Raw genomic sequence first — 22272 nt, forward strand, 5'->3', positions numbered from 1 at the left:
ACACCCTTTGGACTATTTGAGTTTCGTGGCATGCCACCTGGCCTGCGCAATGCCACACAAACTTTCCAACGCCACATGGATAATCTCCTCAGAGGTGTGAAATTCGCGGTGTGCTTCATCGACGACATCCTCGTCTTCTCCCGCAACCCACAAGAGCACCAGCAGCATGTCGAGGAGATCTTCAAGATCCTACAGGACAACCACCTATCCATCAACCCCAGCAAATGCTGTTTTGGGCAGAAAGAGGTCATCTTCCTGGGCTACCTGGTGAACATGCACGGATTCACACCACCACCTGACAGAGTACAAGCCATCCGGGACTACCCAAGACCACAGACCATCTCGGATCTCAGACGTTTCCTGGGCATGGTCAATTATTATCGTCGCTGCACCCCACACATGGCACAGACCCAAGTCCCACTCAATGACCTTGTCAAAGGCGCCAAGAAACGGGACAAGACCATTATCACCTGGACCCCAGCTCTTGAGGAAGCCCTGAACGACTGCAAGAAAAAAATCATCTCCGCAGTACAAGCCGCCTTCTTGTCTCCAACGGCACCTCTAGCACTGGTCACCGATGCCTCTGATTTTGCCATAGGCGCAGCCCTAGAGCAGAAGGAGAATGGCGTCTGGAAACCCCTAGGATTTTTCTCCCGCAAGTTATCTCCCACTGAAAGCCGCTATAGCACCTACGACAGAGAGCTTTTTGCCATCTTCTCCAGCATCAAATTCTTCCGACACATTCTCGAGGGACGTGCTTTTGTCATCAGGACAGACCATCGACCCCTTGTGTACGCATTCTCGCAACGTGCTGACAAAGCCTCGCCTCGTCAACTCACCCAGCTGGACTACATCTCGCAGTTTTCAACTAACATCGTCCATGTCGCTGGTGAAGACAATGTCGTTGCGGATGCACTCTCCCGCATCAACGAAATCTCGATGCCCACAGTCCTTGACTCAGAGACCATACGGCGTGCTCAGGACGACGACAACGAGTTGAACGAGCTACTCCAGGAGAATTCTCTCAAGCTCGAGCGACTCACAATTGATGGCCACAGACTCCTCTGCGACATCTCAACAGGGTTCGTACGCCCTTTCATCCCTGCGAGTCTGCGCAAACGTGCCTTCAACGTAGTCCACGGTCTAGCCCATCCAAGCGGTCGGGTGACGTCTCGCCAGCTAAAGGAGAGATTCATCTGGCCCGGAATCAAGCGAGATGCACTTCGCTGGAGCCGAGAGTGTCTGGCGTGCCAAAAATCAAAAATACAACGCCACAACCGGGTAATTCCTAACCACATCGGAGTGCCGGACAACCGATTCGACCACGTGCATCTGGATCTGATTGAGCTTCCTCCAGTCAAAGGCTTTCGCTACTGCCTCACCATGATCGACAGGTTCTCGCGCTGGCCAGTAGCGGTACCCCTCATCAACATGGAAGCCGACACAGTGGCTACAGCCTTTTATGGACACTGGATCGCGCAATTCGGGACTCCTCTCACGATCTCCACCGACCAGGGCAGTCAATTTGAATCACAACTCTTCACTGCCCTAGCCAGCATGGTCGGAGCACACAGGATTCACACCACACCCTATCATCCACAGTCAAATGGGATGATAGAGAGGTGGCACAGGACGCTGAAAGCTGCACTGATGTGCAATGCTCCTACACCCTGGATCGACCTACTTCCATCAGTGCTCTTGGGTCTCCGCACGAGCTTCAAGGAGGATCTCAATGCCTCACCCGCACAACTCCTTTACGGCACCGAGCTCCGTATACCTGGAGAGTTCTTCACAACCTCCACACTCACAGCTGAGCCAACATTCTTTCTCCAAAAATTTCGAGAACATCTGAGGAAAGTGCGACCTACACCTACAGCCCATCACACGAAGTCTCGCCTTTTCTTACTGAAGGACCTCTACACCTGCACGCACGTTTTCCTGAGGGTAGACGCTGTTCGACGACCACTGGAGCACCCATATGCTGGACCCTACCAGGTTGTCAAGCGCGTGGACGACCGAGTGTTCATCATTCTCATCAACGGCACTGAGAAAGCCGTATCAGTGGAGCGGTTGAAGCCCGCCTTCATCACCAAAGACGACTCGGCACCCCTAGACCATCAGCCAGTGCCAGAGCCAGCTCATGTACCTGAGGGGCACCGGTCCACTACCATGGACCCACCCCTAAAGACCTACATACGACCAAAGAAGACTGTATCATTCCCTAACTCTCCCAGTCAGGTCACTGGGGGGGGAGTGGATGTGGCAGCTCGACCGTCGGTAACTTCGACTCCTGCCACAATCGTGACACCCAAGCGCCAACGTCGGAAGCAGCAACTATCTCCCCGACTTGACTGCTAGCGCTGGGTGTCTGCCTTATCGATACTCAAGTAACTACGCCACAGCTATAGTGGATACTGGACCCCTTTTTTATTCCTAAGACTACTTACCTTTTGTGTTGCCTAAGTTAGATGTACAATAAATATCTAGTTTATCATAATCCTTTAGTGCATTATTATTATATATAGTGAAACCCCAAGAAACACTATAGACGCCGAGTGCGTGCCGCCATCTCTCGAGCGAAAGTCAAACTGCTGAGGTCGCCAACGCCAACGCCAACTTCACAATGAACGACCTCCTTGCCCGTGGCGCTCCCCCACTCGCCGACACCAATACTATATGTACGTCGTGTTCGGCACCGACGCCATGTTGGTGAATTGATCCATCGTGTGCGCGTCTTCCTCGGATTTTAGACTATAAAAACGAGGAAAAAAGAGAAAATACTATTTTCTCTCATTACAAATTCACCTTTTTTTTAAACGGTAAAAACACGCACGTGATAGGCGAAAATCACTAATCAACGTAAATCTACGTGACGTGTTAAATTAAGTCTGACAACTTTACTTCTAATTTCTCAATTTATATCAACACAGTTGGCATATTTTAAAGCGTTACCTAAAGCATCGCTTTACTGTATAAAATGATGTACACGGTAAGGGAAATTGATAAGATATATTGCAATTTAATTGTTCCTTAAAGAGGTGCAATGTTTACTGTATTCAATAATTGGAATTGTGAAATATTTAAAAATATTATTTCATTTCCTTTTCTCACCCAGGGGACAACTGCCTCGCAGGACACGCGTTTCAGTGATAAAGAGAAAAAGCTGCTCAAACAAATGAAGTTTGGAGACTCTTTGACTCAAAAAGTATGAATAAAAAGAAAGAAAAAATTATAAAGGAATTTTGCTCAATGAGAATTTATTTCAGGTTGATATGAGTAAAGTCAAGCTCGATGTGATCAAACCCTGGATAACTACAAAAATCACGCAAATCCTAGGCATCGAGGATGATGTCGTCGTAGAGTTTGTGTATAATCAGCTGGAGGAAAAGGTGAGAATTTTAAATGTATCATAAACAATTTGTGATTACTGAATTATTGAAAAAAAATCAACATTGGTGACCACTCCAAGCCAGATATAGACAGACTCTCACCAGGCTTTTTCCCCTCATCGTTAGGATTAAAAAGAAAAATAGAGAGAACAAATCTAAATGATTGTTTCAGCACAAATGTACCATACGACGGCCATCAAATGGTTATTGTGAAAAAAAAACCCGGACATGAGCGTGTTATTAACCTGGAATGATTGTATTATCGTATTTATTATTTCGCAATGAGCCATCATCCTATTTATTTTATCTAAGGTAAAATGGCAAAATTGCTGATTTTTCATTTCCATAATTTCAACAACAAATTCTTTAGTGGGATAAAAATACCTTCGTGATATTCATTCTTATCGTTTGGTTCTTTTGATTACCGTGGAGAAAAAATAATAAAAAACCACAATAACCAGAAAGTATGAAATATTAATAACCTAATATATGAAATGGGAGTTGAATGTATCTTATCACATGATCTTTGAATTCTCTCCGTTAGTATAAGTAGAGACCGTTGCTGATGGGCGTATCAACCCAATAATGTCCAAATGGGTGTGAAAAAGTAAGGATACGTGCTACATCATCTGAGTAACGGCAACCGGAATTTACCCATTCAACAGGAAGTACCACAGGTTAATCATCACAGCATTCCTCTTCTTCTCCCCTTCTCCACTTCAATATTGGCACGCCAATCATCCCGCAACTTGTCCACTTCTCGTTAAACATCATAATCATCATCAGTGTCTTCATCACGAGCCTCAAGCATGAGGCCACTCCAGAGGGGCGAACCTCGGAATCGTCAAGTATCGTCGAGTGTTGTAAATACCTGCGCACATCCTGGAATAGGCATTTGACAAAATGCCAGTCACCACAATCATCGTCCACATGTAATGTGGCCATAATCGCACCGAGTAGCAGCATTCAGCATTGCTGATAGCTTCAAGGGCAGCAATTCTTCTCGTTGATCCATGGGAATGGATATCACCAGCTACAGATGCTGGTCATTGATCCCCTTATGTGTTCCACGCTCGTGTATCAACTAATCAGGCACTCAAGGAGGTATTCGGCGAGCAATCTGTATCACATGACTCTGTTGCTCACTTGTCTATGTGGCAGGTTGGTGACTTAAAACGCGTAAAAACTTGGAAAATCAATAATTCGTATTTTTATAATGAACATTCATCATTGCAGCACTATGCCATTGTATCAAATGTAACATTCTTGTAATCTTTTTTTTCCCTTTTTTTTTTGTCATAGTTTTCAGGAATCTGTCATAATAATGGAGAGTTTCCCCAATGTTTTTATTATCCATTGAATAATATATATATGTATATAATTCAGTGGATATATATATATATAGATATATATATATATATATACTAATAATATATATATATATATATATATACATACATTTTTTTTTAATTATAGCGGCGAGACAGCAACAAAAAAGTTGATGTTGATTCGAGTATTAACGAATGATGGTGGTAAGATAGATTGTAAATAATGTTAACATCGTGCTTTCGAGGGGGAAAAGCAGTTTGTTGAGGAATTTACTGAGAGAAAAACTTTTCTTAAATTTGTCTCTTGGATAAATATGAGAAGGTATATAGGGGCACTTTTAGAAGAGGTACTTAATTATAATTTTAATCTGTCCAATAGCATCCAGATCCTCGAAAAATGCAGATCAACCTCACCGGCTTCTTAAATGGTAAAAATGCAAGATCATTCATGGGAGAATTGTGGGACCTTTTGGTCTCTGCCCAGGAGAGCGTCACAGGGATACCCGAGGCATTTTTACAACAGAAGAAAGATCAAATCAAAAAACGATTGGTAAGTAATCCATTCAAAGCGACGAGATAAAGTGGAATTTTTACAGACTACAATATAATTTTTCATATTATATGATAGGAGGAACAGGAAAAGCTCCAGGCATCTATTGCGGAGAAAGAAAAGGAAAAGGAGAAAGACGATGCTGATAAAGTGAAGAAAGAGGAAAAGGACCGAGGTGGCTCTAAAGAAAGAAAACGGGAGAGAAGTCGAGAGCGTGACAGAGACAGGTATCCATATAATAACCACAGACTTTCAGTATTGATCGGGTAAATACATCATTATCCCGGAATAATAAATCTGAAATCCAAATCAGGAATAAGCGGAGTCGTTCTCGAGATCGTCATCGCGATAGAGATCGTTCCAATCGCAAACATGCGTCTAAATCACCCAGCAAGCCATCAACAAAAGATAACGGAAAGGAAGTACCAGAAACAAAAGCCGAAAAAGATGAACCCTCATACCTAGAGAACGTCATTCCCATGATGCCCATGAAAACTAAACCGTATGTTGAATATTTCTATAAACTGATGATATATTGTAAATGCTAGTAATGGAATTTCTCATTGGTTGGAATAAGATTTCTCCTCAACTCTCATATTAAAATATTCATCTTGAATAGAGTATTAATTTAATCGTATTAATTAATAGAGAAGCAGCAGTCGCTATTTCTCGCCTTCAAGCCAAACTGATGAGCATAGCTGATGGAAAAAAAAAAACAAATCGATCTTCCTCCCCCGAGAATGAAAAGAATCCTCCCAGAGGTGGTTCAAAGTCTCCGCTGATAAAATCTAAAAAATCTCGATCCAAATCTCCAATTTCAAAGAGCCGAAAGTCTCGCTCACCAGCAGGAAAAAATCGACGATCACGGTCCAAAAATCGCCATTCTAAATCAAGATCGGTTGATCGTTCAAAATCACGAAAAACAAAATCCAAATCACCATTGAGACACTCACGTTCACGTTCTCGTTCAAAAAGCATCCCGCGTAATAAATCCCGTAAATCACGTTCTAATTCAAGTGACTCAAGGTCAACTAAATCGCGTTCCAAATCATCAGATAAACGTCGTGAGCATGGAAAGCGAAATGCAAGTACGAGCAGCAGTTCGGACAGTGACCGAGGAAAGGATAAGAATGATTTTGAGATTAGAAAGAAGAAGGATGGCATTCAGGCGAAGAGATCGTATCGTAAAACTAATAAAGATGATAGCGCAAGTGACACTGATTCGAGTCATGAGAGAAAATCTGGGGGGAAGAGGAGGAGTGCGTCACCGAGGAACGATCGAGATAAATCGAAGGATCGAGAACGTTCACGTAATCGATCGAGAGAAAGGAACAGAAGGTTTGTAGGAAATGGGACATGAAAATTATATGGCATTAATGTAAAGTAATAATAATATCATAATTATCATTAGGCGAGCATCACTGGACAGAGACAGGGACAGGAGGCGAGATCACGACAGGGATAGGGATCGTCCAGACAGATATAGTGGCAGTCGCAGCATGAGACCTCCATCTTCACGTCGAGCCCCAAGTTGGCGAAGGTAAATTTCTATAAATGAATCAAAATTGAAGGAAAAAAAACTAAGAATGACTCCAATCTATGCTGCTTCCAATTGCAGAAGTTCACCTCGTAGATCACCACCGCGTTATCGTCGCAGATCACCGAGTCCTGCGCGTCGTCGACGCTCTCCCGATCGCCGACGTCGTTCCCCAGATCCACGTAACAGCCGACGTCGCTCACCAGATACTCGTGACAGACTTAGCAGGTACGATAGATCATCCTCGCGTGATAGATCCAGCCGACGCGATCATTCGAAAAATCGTCGTGATAGAGAACGTAAGTCGCGGTCTAAAGAGCCGACATCATCGCTCGATCGTTCCAAAGAGAGTAAAAAATCGCCGGATCATTCTAAAGACGTTAGAGACAAATTTAAGGACAAGAGAAGTATTCCTGACGAGAAGATGAAAGAACCCATTATTACTCCACGAAAAGAATTGAAAAATGGAATGTCAAAATCCAGTAGCTCCGATAGGAGCGAGAGTAGTTCCTCCAGTGATGGAGAACAGCCCATTAGGTGAGTTACTGCTTTGAGTCTCATTCGTCGTGATATTTTAACTTAACAATGAATATATGCATAAATGGAAATTAATTTTTCTAATTAATTGCAGGAAATGTTATTATTTAACGATAGCAAAAGCATTGGATATATATAATAAGTTAAAGATGATACGAAAAAATTACCACTCATCTTTCGTTTTCCAATATCAATAAAAATGATAATTATTATGATGATTAATATATTTTTACTCAGGAAATCACCTGAAAGGAAATCATCGCATGAACAACGTGACCGAGAGACGAGGGAACAGCGAGAACGTGAGCACGCAGAAGATCTCAAGAGGCGAGAAAAGGAGAGATTCATGAAAGAGGAAGTTGTCAAACGTTTGGATAAGGAGAATAAAAAGGGCGAAGTTATAGCCGCATTGAAAAAAACAGAGCCAAATGTTACTGCGAAAAAGCCAGTGTCATCATTACCACTTTCTAGGCACAGATTTTCACAGAGTCTCTCACGTACCCCATCGCCCTTTAAAAAAACCGAGGACATAATTGCAGCTGCATCAAAATCAAAGTTAATACTACCAAAAGATGGCAAAGAAGATTCTCCAAAAAGTACCATGGCCACTGAGAATTTTCAATTACGAAAGGACGAGAGATCAATTAAAGCGATAAAACCACTGGTGGATGACAAGAAACAAGGGATAAAGGCTTTGGAGGCGTCAACACTCAAAAAATCATTGGAGACAGTCAAGAAGATGCGAAAGGATAGAAATGATTCATCAGATTCTGATGATACTGATGACGACGAGGAAGAAGATGAAGAGGAAATGAGGAAGAAGCAGCGGAGATCTGGAAAAGCCAGAAAGTCCCGCAAAGAGTCGAGTGATGATGAGAATCACTCGGACAAAGGGAGTAGCTCGGATTCAGAGGACGACAGAAAACAGTCAGACCTTAAGAGAAGTAAAGATGCAGGAAGAGGTGATGTAAGTGACGATCGTAGTAAGAACAAAAAAGACATTAAAAAACGTGACATTAGCATCGCCGATTCTCGCAGAAGATCAAAGAAAGTTATTGACGAGGATTTGAAGAAATCCAGAAAGTCAAGGAAGGATTCGTCTTCTGACGACAATGAGCCAAAAGCTAAAAAATATAAGAATGAGGATGACAGAGCCAAGTCTAGGAAGTTGAAGAAAGATTCGAGTTCAGACGACGAACCGAAGAAATCGAGAAAACGTAGAGATAGTTCTTCAGATATTGACAAGTCAAGAACGCGAAAAATTCAGAAAGAATTGATTACTGACGACGACGTCCGGTCGAAGGTAAAAAAATCACGCCGAGATTCGAGTTCTGATGATGAGGAAGTTGCTGATAAGGAGACCAAAAAGAAACGAAAAGTTGATGATAGCTCGGACGAAGAAAAGGCGAAGAAGAAGAGGAAGAAAAAAACGAAAACAAGTTCAACTGACTCAGAGGTAAGAGTTTATTTTGCTTTTTTTTTGTTATCAGTCTAAGAAATTGAATTTTACATCGATTTTTGTCCTTTTATTGTTAATACATAGGAGAGCGAAATAGAGGAGAAAAAGAAGAAGAAGGATAAAAAACATAAAAAACATAAGAAGCACAAGAAGCATAGGAAGCACAAGAAGAAGAAGCAAGCTGATTCAGAGGAGTCTGAAGCGAGTGAAGGTAATACCGAAGAGCTTGAAAAAAAACTTCGCGAAAAAGCATTGAAATCAATGAAAAAGGCACACAGTATGGACGCAAGTGACTGAACATTCTATTTTTTTTTTTAACAATTTAACAACGCATACTAAAAATTGTATGAAATTTATTTACGATGTAAACTTGGAGTGAGAAAAAATAACAAACCATAATTTTTATGTTGTCTACTGGTATAGGCTACTCACCTAATTCGCAAGACAAATAAACGGATAAAGATATGAGTCCGAGATAGTAGAGTGTAATTGTCATCATTATAAAAATAATTATGTCAAATAAATTTGTGTAAAATGATAAATGAATATTTAATCACTGATAAATGATGTCCATATTTGAATTTGTAAATTGCAATGATGAATTTTTGCAATTATTAAACTGTAGAACTTTAGTATCACAGATGAATCCCCATTGTCATAAATAAAGGAATATAAATATACATGGATTTCAAAGTATTTTTGATTATATTAATTGTTCTATATCTAGTATTGTACAGGATATTAATAGTGTTAATTTATTTATCTTTCAGAGATTGGCAAGCATTGACTCCCAATCAGGTGAGCATATAAGTGTACTAGTGACTTGTCCTAAATTGACAAGTTCACTATTGGATGCATCCACTTTAGCAGCAATAAGATCCTAGAAGGAAAATATGCATAATTATTTTATTATTGATGAATAAATTGCATTTCATTCAGACTTTTTTTTTTAATACCTGTCTAAAACTTTGACGTGAACCAACGTCAATCACTAAACTATTTTCTCCGAGACGTAATATCGCTTTCCCCGACTGATGAATTTCTATTTTACCTAGAAATCCATCCTTCAGAGTGTGTAATGTACAGTGTTCAGGGTTTGTTGAATCATTATTATCCGGCGCTTGCTCCTTGTTTTTCTTGAGTTTCGGATCTGTGTCCGTGTCTACAGTGTGAACTCCAGGAAGGCAATCTGGAAACTAACCAATATATTGTTTATATTATTATCATTACTAAGCCAAGAAATTCCCTCGTGACTCCTATCAAGTATCAAAAATACTGACTGCGATTAAAAAATAATTATTTGGCTGATTAGTGATGGTCTGAGATACATTTCTTTCACTCTCTTCTTCTTTTATTCCAGAGAATATATCAGCTTTCTTTTTCATCTTTAATTTCTTTGGAGGCATTACAGCCTGTCCATTCTCCAAAATTATTGGCTTTCGATCGATCTCTTCTTCCTCCTCTTCCTCCGAAATTCCCTCTTTAATGTTCTCTTTGCATTCTTCCTTATACAATTTTGCTGAAAGATATATTTATAAGCTCACAAGAACATAGGAAAATCACTTCCATATTAATTTTAAACAAACCTTGTTTCATTAATGGGAGAACAATCGGTGCATTCTCCAAGTTAAAATTTTCTTCATCATCTATAAAATCATCCCTCAATAACAGCTTTAGTTTTTTTTCCTCTTCAGCTTTATCAAATTCAAAATCCAAATTGAGTTTTGATCTCTCTAGGACCATGCTGGGTTCCCTTTCACCAGTACCATTTCTAATACCACCGGATCTTCTTGCAGAACGTCCAGAACCACTCATTCCTTCAGAGAATACTCCAGTGGACTGAATCATTTTTATCAATTAATTTTTACAATCAATTAAAAAACGGAAAAAATGTACTAGAATCATTATGTTGCTTATACTTGAATTAAATTAATAGCGGCCTTTCCTCGGCCTCTGCCACGATCACTGCTACCTCGACCACGTCCTCGCCCCCCTGATTTTTGAGTGATTTCATTTTTTGCAACAGATCCATCGCTGTAAGTGCAAAATTTAAAAAATTTATGTTAAACTTGGTATTGGTGAGATAACGTAATGGTATTAGTGGAATGACATACTCTTTCTTTTTATTCCTCTGTACGTTGATATTAGGTACATAAATTTTTTTCGAAGATTTTTCATTTTTAATAGCCCCACCTAATGTCAAATCTCTGGGCAATCTGAATGACGTCAAACGCGTGGTGGAGCTTGCAGGAGTGACATTTAAAGTCCCAGGTTCCATTTTAACCTTGATATTCTCGAACGAAGAGTTCTGGCTCGCTGGTTTTTTCGAATCCATAATTCTATCAACATCAAGAGTATTTTTAGAACCTCAAACGTCACGTCTGTACACTGAGAGCTTCAAACTTAACCTCTATTCGAGGCTTCGTCGCAAGGAATTACATTCATAAAGACCTCAGTCATATTTACCCTCAAACCAACTTAATTATTTTCAATGAAATAAACACTTATAAAGTGAGGAAGATATTCGATTAATACACTGTCATGAATATTTACTCAATGTCATTGAACACTTCACACACGCGCCGATGTGCTGCACTAAGGGTGTGTGTGTGTGTGTGTATATCAGAGGCACGCTATGATGATATAACCTTAACCTGAAAAATATATAGCCTCGTGGACGATAAAGTGAGTAAATATAAATAAAGATGAAATATTAAACGGTAATTTACTAAAATTGATAAAAAATTAATTTCCATCTGTCAAAACTTTTCATCGTCTCATTTACTTTTAATCGGATAACCATTGTTAATGATGAGAAAAAAAATATTTGAATGCCTTCACGATTGCGCAGACGCACGATTGTCATTCTAAAAGTCGCCACTTGGCGGAGAGATTCGAATCCCTGTGCTTTGGTATCGTAGATACCGGTGAGTGTGCCTGGCACATTAAACGTTTCACATATTATTACAATGTGAATTTCGAATTATATTACCATGGTGAATTGTCAGTGAAAAAAAGTAGATAATGGACCGAAGTAACAGAGAGAGGGGGAGAGATTAGCTGTTATGAACGCCTATGCTTCGATGAATAAACGACAATACACTCTACTAATAGCAAAATGTATAAATCCAACACACGAACATTTGTGGTTCACCCGCGATCCATAAAATTTAATTGAATTAAAATTTTAAAAGGCCAAGTATAAATTCACAGTTCCTCGCGTGTGTATGTGCATGTATGTGGGTGTACTCTCATTGGCGCATATACTGTTGCCCAATATGTTAAAAATTATCACCTGAACATTAACACTTTCATGTTATTATAAAGAGTGAAGTGCGCTTGAGTAATAAGGTATAAGCAGATGAATATTAAAGCATCAATTCCTCTCAGATGCTTGAAATTGACGGACATGAACGGAGTTCGTCGCATCTCTGTCGAAACTTTCGACCAAGCAGTACGTATTATGAAGATTATGCTCAATATAACATTAAATTGTTTTTTTTAGTGTGCACCCTCTTCCTCCCATTAATCGTATTTAGAGACATATTAGGTAGATCGTTGGACATTACATCGACGAAAGTGAGAGTGACGCGTCCTTCATGAGTTTCACTTCAATTTAGCGCGAGCAAGATAGAATCATGGACAATTCTAATTTACTGGCGTAGAGCCTCACACGCGAACACAGAAAATATAACAAATATTCAAAGTTACAATGTCGCGCACGTGTGTGAACTGAAGTTATTTCATAATTACCACAATATTAAGCAAATTATTTCACGTGGCAATTATTCCAGTAACATTCCATAAAGAAAAATTCATATTTTTCAAAAAATACTCTAATTTAGCGGTGTCATATATTTTTTAAATAAATTTTTCCACGGAGAATTAACTAACATGAATTATTACTGATATCTCTCGAGTTAACCATCTGGAATACATTAAGATTTTTTGTAACAGTGTATGTGGCAGTATGTCTTACTATGCGAATGTCGCAAGTGACAAAAATAACTACATTGTTTTTTAAAGAAGTCTCTTTCATTCTCCCTCTCTCTCTCTCTCTCTCTCTCTCTCCCTGTCTGTCGTGCTCAACGATGCTGATCGATGACTCATCAAGATTATCATTTCTGAGAGGATTTGTCATACTTTTAATACAGTGTTTGCACACGCAATCTCAAGAAAAAAAATGATTTCATTGTCTGAATGTGAACGATAAGAAGTAATATCATTTTTAATTACGTACATTTACATTATTTTTTTCTATAAGGCATTGGACAGCAAATCTAGAAAAATGAATACCCACTATTTTGCAATATTACAAAGTATAGTTATAGGCATGCGCACGTGTTCTACACGTGGTCAAGTTTAATCATGGCCAAATATGCCTGAATTCCAAGTAATTTTATTGTTCCATTGCCATGGTAAGTTTCTTTAAATATGTAAACCGGTGAGTGCATAAATGTCTCTCGTCTGCGTATTAGTACTTTTTTTACTTGATCCGAAAAAAGGTGGAGGAGGTGGCATCCGGTTTTTGAGGACTAAGCGGATATTCCGTGAGAGGAGACTTATTCTACAGATTATATTTCACTACAAATCTCGTATTACCCATCATTCTTTCATTTTTAATTATTAAAAAGGATGACAAATCTATACGGATAGCTGTATTGTTTTGTGGACTTTCAATTTCAATTAATTTCCAAGTGGTATCGATCACTATAGAAGTTTAGTGGTTTCTAAGTGTGTTACAGGTAATGGACCCCGCCCTTCGTTTGGATTATCCGGGCTGCACCCTTTGCTATGGTTTTACCAGCCCTAGTTCTCCATATTTCCGTAATAAAAATCATATTAGAAAGGTTACCACCGAGCTTTTGTCCCTGAAATAAAAATGAGCAGAGACCTTTTGAGAAAATATTATCATTTGTCATGAATAGTCAAGACTTAGGCTAGTCTATCCAATCATGAAGGTCAATGCAAAAGTTTAATTTTTGTACTTTTGCTTCGTGCAGAAGGAATGAGGGAACGTTTATGGAAACAATCATCAAGCTGCACAATTGTCGATTTGTTACCCTTCCAATTATTCATTAACATGCCTCTCTCTCTCTCTCTCAGTAGTCGGTATTTTTTTTGTCTCATTGGTTAATTTCCTTCACACGACAGTTGACGTGAATAAAGTGAAAACGAGGGATTGGTTTTAGCCGCTGAATGAAAGAAAATGATGTGACGTATCACTAAAAGGAAACTGTAGGTGGCTTTGTTTAGTTTACGCCTCTTCACAAACACCACATGGAAACTATTTGTACAAACAGATCAGTAACACATCTCGTATGAACGTATTGTTAATGGAAAATTTTCCGTTTGATTGACTTGTCTATTCATAATTATTTTTATGAGACATAGATGTACGTTTGAATAATTATTAGTTATGTCTTATTTTTCTTTTCATTAATGGAAATTAATTATTATTTTATCGAAACCTGTGTTGAAAAATCTTACTAGATGTCTGATGTAGATAATGTCATTGTCGTTACTACCATAAATATTTTCATTTAAATCAAAGCTAACATTGCTCTTTTTTACTTGTACGTATAAATATAATGTTTCGATTGACTATAAATTGCATTGATCAAGTGAATATACGTGGGAATGAATATTACGTATTAAATTCATCCAATTTTTAAAAAAATTGGATGCTTTATAACAAATGTGATTTAGCTTAGCTTACAGACCGTCCTCACCTGTTAGTATAGCTTTCCAGCCTAGACTTATACCGGGCGGGCAGACTTGTTTGACTAGCCGCGTCACTGCATATATGTCAGTTCATTGAGCCCTGAGAGCACATTTCCTATAATATGAAAATTATATATTCAGTTAAACGTTGGAGCTCATGTCGGCCAAATAATGCCAAATTTAAAAGTAAAAATTAAAGAGTAAAAAAAAAAAATTTCTCACTGGAGACTTGTCCAATAGAATGAAGATGAAAGAAAGCGAGCAGTGAGTCGCTCCGATTGTTGGGTAAAAATAAATAAAATGGGGATGAGGCAGAGAAAGGGGAAAGAAAAGAGAAGGACGGGCTGCCCTCGCCACTGTACATGGGTAATTGGTTTACCTGCTTGCCGACGAAGGGAGAGAATAAGAAGGAATGAATACAGGGGCCCTGCAATATACGTCGAAGAGTGCACACGAGTACGTGAAAGTCAACCGGTGGACTTTCAGGGTCGCCTCTCCTGTACCCACCTCGTCCTCCTGACGTTTTTTTTCGTTCTTATACGGCGGAGTGGGTTCAACCGCGCGGGAGTTTTCTGTTCCAATCGTGTCCGTAACCAAGAGGGATTCGGTGATTCGGCATCAACCGCGAAACATCACGTCGCGACCAGTTTATTATTTACCAATTCACTTTATTAATAATAAAAAATCTTGTAAATCGATACAACAATTGTTGATAATAATTTAAGATATTCGATACAATGACATCACGTTTGTGGAATACGTGGACGAAAGAAGAATCGGAGCTTCGATCACCGGTTTATCGCAACGACGAGGACGATAATTGGTCAAAAAATGTGCACAATCGTGTGCCGAGAGATTCGTCACCGCCGATACACAAAAACGGTCAATTTAATGGAAATATAATAAAGGTTAATTATCGACTTGAGCCCTGGATGTGCAACGATCTTGTGAGGAACGATGCAACGCTGAGGCACTCCAAGGGCAGTGGTTCAATGACAGATGACAATGATAGAGTCGTTGGCGCGAGACTGATGAACGGTAAGTCAAGTGCAAGCAACGGTTCAGGAATACAGGTCAAATATGCAGCTGATGATTTGTCAGAATTATACGACAGCAGTGGGTTTGGAAATGAAAGAAAGAGCTGTAGAATCAAAAGATTGACCGATAAGATTGAGAATTTAGAGTACAAAGGTCGCATTGAGAGTAATGGCCTACAACGTGAGCATTTAAAACAGGAGAATCCCTTTATGTTAAAGGATGAGAGAACAAATTGTGATTTCAATCCCAGAAGGCCATCTGGAAGGGAAAACGAGAGTACATTCGTGAGCTTAGTTGGCAAGGGCTACAAGGATATTTATTCCCAGAGATTCAAATATACTAAGGATTTACCCGATCGCCAAGTAAAAAATACATTGAATGATACGTATAGTAAGTGCATAATACATGATAATAATAATAAAAAATTTGATGAAGAACATTCACATAGAAGAGTTAACGACGATGATTCCACTGGGCAGTTTAAAAAATACGAAAGAAATATCAAAGAGGCACAAAAAGACATTGATCTAGTCAAAAAAAGCAGACGGAATGCGGTAGGAAATAAACTCAGTAGAAAAAGTTCATTTGAATATGAACCCAGAAGCGGGCAGGCTATTGACAAGCCCTTTGAATCGTCACGCTCATCGCCAAGAAACTGGGATGCAGGTTACGACGGAGATGCAGTTGATAATTCATTATCTAGGGCAAGTAACAGAGATCATCACTTGGCAAATAAATCGTGTGAACATGGCAGCGAACATGTTACGAATAAATATGATGCTAAGATGAATGATCGACATTCGAGGCCGTTAACACCACCTACAACATTGGTGAATCACGAGGTCAGCCATAATTGTACGATAAATTCATGTGTTTTTTCATTAAAAGGCCCTTACAATTATTTTACTAAGAATAAATGTAAAAACAAAGCTCACAGGACGTCCTGTGATTCATCATGCATTGATAGAGAATTATCACGGAATTCGGACGATGAGTCTCCAGAGGGCGAATGCACCAAGAGATTTAGTGATAATCACAGGGAAAATCGGAACAACAGTAATTTTACCACGATTGAGAGAAATGGAGCAACAGTCATTCGTATTCGAAAGAGTTCAGTCAGTCCCGTCATTAGAGATGAAATGAAATTCAATTGCCCATCATCAAGGGCTGAATCGGAAATTATATCGAGGCAATTTACCGACGAAGAGGAGGATTCAGAGAACTGCCACGATTTTTTTAACAATCAAAAAAGAGAATCTGCAGAATCATCTCAGTGTCATCATCTCAATTTGGTATTAGTACTTTCCAATTCATATCTTAAAGTTCAATAACCGAAAATTTAAATTCTACTTATATTTTCCATTATCCGATGTCTAGGAATATTATGCACACTGGGTGACGCTTCGATGTACGAAAGAAGAGAATGACCGAGAGAGAAAAAATCAGTTAACAAACCGCCCACTTGATTTATATATATATATATATCGAGAAACATCGCGTAGGTTATATCCTATAGCAACACTCGTACGATTCAACTCATGAGAAAGCTTTTTTTATGTCGGTTGCACGGCTAAGTCGCCGTTATAATCAATGTAATTTTGAGAAAGTGTCGTCTTCCATGTCCTTATAGTGCATAAGTCTCAATACTCATTATTTCATTTTTTCGAACATGTAAAAATATTTTTTGTTGCGGGAATTGAATTCAACGCTATCATAAATTGACAATTATTTATGAGATAAGAAAAGTCAAATGGAAAGTACCATCAGTTGGAATTGAAATTAACGAATCATTACGTGAATCTTAAGATCTGTTCCGTAATTCCCGTTGGAATATTTCCTCGAGTTTAATTAGTCGTTATAGAAATAAAATAGCACATTTACGCACTCACATATTTGTTTGGTTAAATTGAGAGGTTTTATTTTCAATCCAAAGTCATCTTTTCCAGCTGGTGCGTTAACATTCGGTTCTGGAAGAGATAATTCCTCCTTGCGGTATACGTGAAATGTTTTGTGATTTTTGCAGGTCATTTCTCTGCGTGCAATTGAAATATTAAATTACTTGTTGTACTTGGACAGCGATCAGATTTTCATTTAACACGTTACAACCAATGGATCGGAAACCTGGAGGGGATTAATTAAATAAGTGAATTCGAAATTCAGCCACCTAGGTGATATTTGGCCACGTCGAGAACCCAGTCCCTGTGGGCGTACAGACCATATTCGGACAATGGCTGTCAAGTCTATTACTTACTTTTTAATACCTTGTTTATACCACCAAATTTTTATACCCTCTCCCTGTGTCGTATTCCACTTTTTTAAAAACAAAAAATACTCACTAAGATCATATGTTGTTCCCATCGCTCCTTTCTCTCGTTATTGTTTTATCAATAAATTTTATGCTTTAGACTGTACGAATAACAGACCTTGAGGATGGCCAGCCGTGTTTAGAGTGCGGCGAGACATGTCCTGGTTTTTCACCGCATAACTGGAGGTAAGGAGAATACAATGAAGAATTCGTTCACGGGATAATTATTCAAGCTATTAATTGAATTTATTCGGGTTTATAGTTTTTAATTTTATTCCCAATAAAGGGGAATGTGCTTTATTTGACCATTAACAGCAGTTAGCAATTACTGAATCGATTGGCTGACATTTTTGTCGATTAAATGCAGACGAAGCAGAATTGTATATATGAAAGTTGCGCCTATAAGCGATTATTAAATTTCGAGAGTATATAATGTAATGTGATGTTCAATACTTGATGTGTGACTTTGCCTCAGTTTATTTTCAAGAGTTCAATGTGAACATTATTAACTGAGCAAAAGCCGTAAATTATTCTAAAGGATGGTCACACTGTTTGTGAAATCTTGATTAAAAAATTCTCGAGACAAAAATATTGCGCTTTTCGTGTGAATAAAAAACGTACCCTCCGAATTCATGCGAGTGAAGAAAAACACGGGTTAACGATGATCTTTTTCGTTATATTATGTGTGCACTTGGCGAATGTAAACGAAGAGAGTAGGGCAGATTGGAGTCGGCTAACTTGACACTATGAGTGGGACATCACACACGTTTTATTCGTGAGTGCAGTTGCAGTGATTGCCACGTGCTTAAAATCATAAATAAATAAAAGCAGCGAATACTCCGCAATCCCAGTTAGAACCGATAGTTTGTTAATGCAAACTGAGATAATATGTTATTGAAAGCCCTGAGACAATTACGCCTATCTTGACTGTAAGATAGTCAAGGCATTTTTCCTCATCTCTCGTGTGTATTCGTTCAGTTCCAGCAATTCCTGCAAATGTTCAATCTTGTCAACTGTGGTAAAAACGTGCTATTTCAAATTGTAGTTCATTCCGAATAATTATGATTTTGAATGTTTATTCAAAAGTGTTAGTGAAAATGACACCGGTTTTCTTCAACGATACTGAACCTGTAATCAATCTTTCCATGAAGTGTACCCCACAGATGACTCTGCAATTTAGCAGAATGTATTTTAATGCGTGAGGTATTGGTGCGATACATTCTTTGTTGTCTTCGCATGTGCTTACCTCCTATATTCTAAGTACTGCGTAGACGTCAAAAATTTATCACTTTTTATATAAATTAAAAAATTCAACCAACCTACTTTGTGCCCCTCAGTTTTTTCGCTGAGGTGCATTTTGCCACTGGCAGATTTATATCGATTATGATCGTTCAATGTGACTGCCTGTGTCACCCACGCATTCCAAGCAGGCTGAAATCACCTTCAGGCTTTAACAGCACTTAGTCACTCTGCAGTACTTCATCGTACAAAGCCCCTGGTCGGCGTTCTTACACATATATATATGTATTCTTACACATATATATATGTGTATTTTGGACCACTTCCATATACTTTTCTAATTGTGAAAAAATATTTTAAAAATGTAGGAGGTATATTTTATTCATTTTTCAAAGTACCTATCTTACCATTTTTCATGCATGCCATAAACAATTTTACGAAATTATTAATTCAAATAGATTCCTTACCAGTGACTAAAAACTATCACGATGTAATAAGTCAAATATAATTTCACCATTATTAGGGCACATTATAAGCCTCTCGGAATGCTCCGATTTCCATATTCTCCCGAGTGGAGCTGTCAAACCGATTCGATGAATTTCACTCGTCTCCCATCATCAGATTAAATGCTAACTATGCGTGGCTGTTCTATAATCTATAAATGCGCAAACGCAGAGTTTAGAGATAAGGTCGTTATGATAACGTGCAGCCTGCGATGAGAAAAGTAAAAATATTCAGTGGTTTAACTCTGTCTGAACAGTAAATACCGATGGAATCTCTAATTTTATTCTATAGAATTTTATTTAACCTTAGATCGCTTAGTTCATTGGATAGTTCACCAATTATGTGATGTATTGCTTTAAAAACTATGATAATTAATTTAAATGAATAAATTAAAATAGCATGTGTGTAAATTTCTAATATTTTTATTGGGGAATATTTTTTTAAAGATACACATCCTAATGATTTTTAAGATTGATAAAAGCATCCATTGCAGACCTATTGAGTCATACAATTGTTGAATTTTAATATCCATCTATATTTAGAATGTGATCATCGCTGTACAGTCGACGGGTAAGAGTATTATCGTTGCTGGGCAGTCACGCGTTACCGCAACAAAACCAAATAAAACGGTTTTTGGCGTTACTTTTAGTATATCCTACTAGTGCTTATTCCGGTGGATATAAGTATTTTTTAACCTCTCAGATGAATCTTGGTACGGTGAAAAAAATCGAGTTGAACGGTATACCAAGAGCTGGGAGAATTTAATAGCTGTAATGGAGGCCAAATTGTGTGTGAAAACAGAATAACCATTCACGAGTGGATACTAGGGTTTGAGTGGATTAACTCTGGTTGAATGAATGATGGGGGCCAGATGGGAGGCGAGAAAACACACAACTATTGTTCATGATGCTGTAAATGCGTCTGACGAAGATGGGGTCCAGGAATGTTGCAAATCTAGGCGACTTGTTGAAAGTGGGTGAGTTGTTGCTATCGCACCATATTTTCATCCATATTTTTAAACCGAATATGCTTTAAAAATTTGGAATCGGGTAGAGGAATCAACTCGCTTCATTAGAAATATTTGCATTGGTAGAGAAGACCGGAGGAAAATTTTACTGCCATAACAATCTGACATTTCGAACAAATTATTGGGTTTTCTGCCCTTATTCTCAGAGCGACTAATGGGAAAAAAGAATCTAATTATTTTTATCAAGGCTCAGAATGAATAAAGCGATTTTAATATTCCAACGACGAAATTAGGTAAAATTTTAGAGGAAGAATAATATTTCTCTTGCTAAACAATCATCATATAGTCTCAAGTGAAGGATTTATTTATTTATTGAAAGTTGCACTTCCACAGGCTAATCATTTTCGATATTTTTCAACTTATATGATCTCTTAATGACTTAACGTCGCACAAAAAACTAGACTCGTTTTACCCCAATCCCCCCCCCCCCGCCCACCCAATTGCGCCCAGGCTTTGGTAGTTGTTCAGCAGCAGGCATGCAGCTGATAACGGAGTTATTGATTCGTGATACCAGTTCCCAAATTTTTTGTTATCATAAAAAGCCAAAAAAAACCTCCTCGATAACACCAAGACAAAGTCAGTAGTCTCTCTCAATTCTGCGACATTGGAAGTGCGAATAATTAAGCTGCGAAACAGCTATGCTTTTAAAATTCCATTTATTTATCACTAATATGTATTTTTCGATATTTCACCATATGACAGGAAAGTGAAAGCGTATTGCATTGAATGAAACGCTTGGTATTTCAATCGTTTTCGTTTATTTTTTTTCGCACGTCATACCAAAGGAATGGACAACGGCATATGCAATGCAAAACTCTTGGCGAAGGTCGCCTTACCTGCAATTATTGACGTTTACTAGCTTCAGTATGTATCATCCTCGCTTTTTTACCCGTACTTTTTTACTTTTCATTCTCCTTGCTACATCGACTGGAACTTTAGAGTTGAGTATTACAGCTGTATAAAAGAACGTGCCAGTAGGAATGCGAACGCGAATCATTACTGAGCAGTTTGAACACTTGAAGAGAGTGCGGTAGGCTTGTTCTTAGCTCATTTTATAAGTGTTGCTATGTATAATCAAATATAACGTGCTTTTTGTGATGAGTTGTCTGTCTAAATTGTGAATAATATTTTTCAAGTACCAGTCCGCCACGTGATATTTGTAAACTAGAAAATAATTCCTTCGATATGTCAGCGTTAAGGGGATTCTTTGAATTCAATTAGCTATATCTGCTTTACACAGTGGGGGAAGTGAGACAGAGTACTACACTACCGATCAGTGGTGCAAGTTCAACAAATTTTATACGTAGGAGATTATTGCTTTGACCGGCGATTGCCAAAAATGGTGCCTGACGAAGGGCTATCCCTAAAAGAAGTGAATGAGGAGAAAAAAAAAACCTCAAAGTTTCCGTTAAGGGAGAGAAATTTTGCTGTGAGACGACGTGGACCTAGACGTACTTCCTCGATACGTGAAAGTGAATTATTATTGTGTAATAATTCAACGCCGTCTTTGGCTAATAATACGAGTGGTGGCTTAGATTTTCGCCACCCTTGCTGTAAAGCTCCGTCGTCTATCGAGTAAGAACAAATTTTTTTACTTCAGATTAAAATACGATTTTATTCAATCGATTTAATTAT

The 22272-nt window shown here is 38.6% G+C and overlaps 3 protein-coding genes across 14 annotated transcripts in view; 2 read left to right on the forward strand and 1 right to left on the reverse strand.

Moving 5' to 3' along the window:
- Window positions 1–2690: 2690 nt before the first annotated feature.
- LOC135170246 (serine/arginine repetitive matrix protein 1-like) lies at window positions 2691–9740 on the forward strand. 3 transcript variants are annotated; one of them, XM_064135895.1, is made up of 12 exons: window positions 2691–2989; window positions 3116–3205; window positions 3267–3389; window positions 5097–5267; window positions 5346–5494; window positions 5581–5769; window positions 5916–6605; window positions 6679–6807; window positions 6886–7341; window positions 7579–8797; window positions 8885–9011; window positions 9571–9740. In XM_064135895.1, exons 1-12 carry the CDS (start codon window positions 2978–2980, stop codon window positions 9585–9587), a joined length of 3372 nt encoding a protein of 1123 aa, XP_063991965.1. In that variant the 5' UTR covers window positions 2691–2977; the 3' UTR covers window positions 9588–9740. The 3 variants fall into 3 exon arrangements, with proteins under 3 accessions (XP_063991965.1, XP_063991964.1, XP_063991966.1); XM_064135894.1 differs by lacking the exon at window positions 9571–9740 and having other exon boundaries at window positions 8885–9486; XM_064135896.1 differs by lacking the exons at window positions 2691–2989; window positions 3116–3205; window positions 9571–9740 and adding an exon at window positions 3934–4550 and having other exon boundaries at window positions 8885–9486.
- LOC135170249 (DNA-directed RNA polymerase III subunit RPC4) lies at window positions 9101–21492 on the reverse strand. Of its 6 annotated transcripts, XM_064135910.1 has the most exons (13): window positions 19574–19804; window positions 19114–19443; window positions 18996–19036; window positions 18489–18857; window positions 17899–18047; window positions 17452–17683; window positions 14533–14639; window positions 10915–11139; window positions 10720–10834; window positions 10387–10639; window positions 10081–10319; window positions 9757–9996; window positions 9101–9680 (listed from the first exon to the last, which is right to left on the reverse strand). In XM_064135910.1, exons 8-13 carry the CDS (start codon window positions 11133–11135, stop codon window positions 9567–9569), a joined length of 1182 nt encoding a protein of 393 aa, XP_063991980.1. In that variant the 5' UTR covers window positions 11136–11139; window positions 14533–14639; window positions 17452–17683; window positions 17899–18047; window positions 18489–18857; window positions 18996–19036; window positions 19114–19443; window positions 19574–19804; the 3' UTR covers window positions 9101–9566. The 6 variants fall into 6 exon arrangements, with proteins under 6 accessions (XP_063991980.1, XP_063991983.1, XP_063991984.1 ...); XM_064135913.1 differs by lacking the exon at window positions 17452–17683; XM_064135914.1 differs by lacking the exons at window positions 17452–17683; window positions 17899–18047; window positions 18489–18857; ... (1 more) ...; window positions 19114–19443; window positions 19574–19804 and adding an exon at window positions 21474–21492.
- Window positions 11752–22272, forward strand: part of Lmpt (Limpet) — a 29863-nt gene continuing 19342 nt past the window's right edge. The window contains exons 1-2 of one of the 5 annotated variants that reach the window (XM_064135902.1): window positions 11752–12254; window positions 17968–18053. In XM_064135902.1, the coding sequence (XP_063991972.1) occupies window positions 12162–12254; window positions 17968–18053 (179 nt within the window). In that variant the 5' untranslated portion in view covers window positions 11752–12161. The other 4 variants (XM_064135897.1, XM_064135903.1, XM_064135904.1 and 1 more) reach the window with 4 other exon arrangements.

The sequence above is a fragment of the Diachasmimorpha longicaudata genome, chromosome 16 (assembly GCF_034640455.1).
Source record: "Diachasmimorpha longicaudata isolate KC_UGA_2023 chromosome 16, iyDiaLong2, whole genome shotgun sequence".
Taxonomy (NCBI): Eukaryota; Metazoa; Arthropoda; class Insecta; order Hymenoptera; family Braconidae; genus Diachasmimorpha; species Diachasmimorpha longicaudata.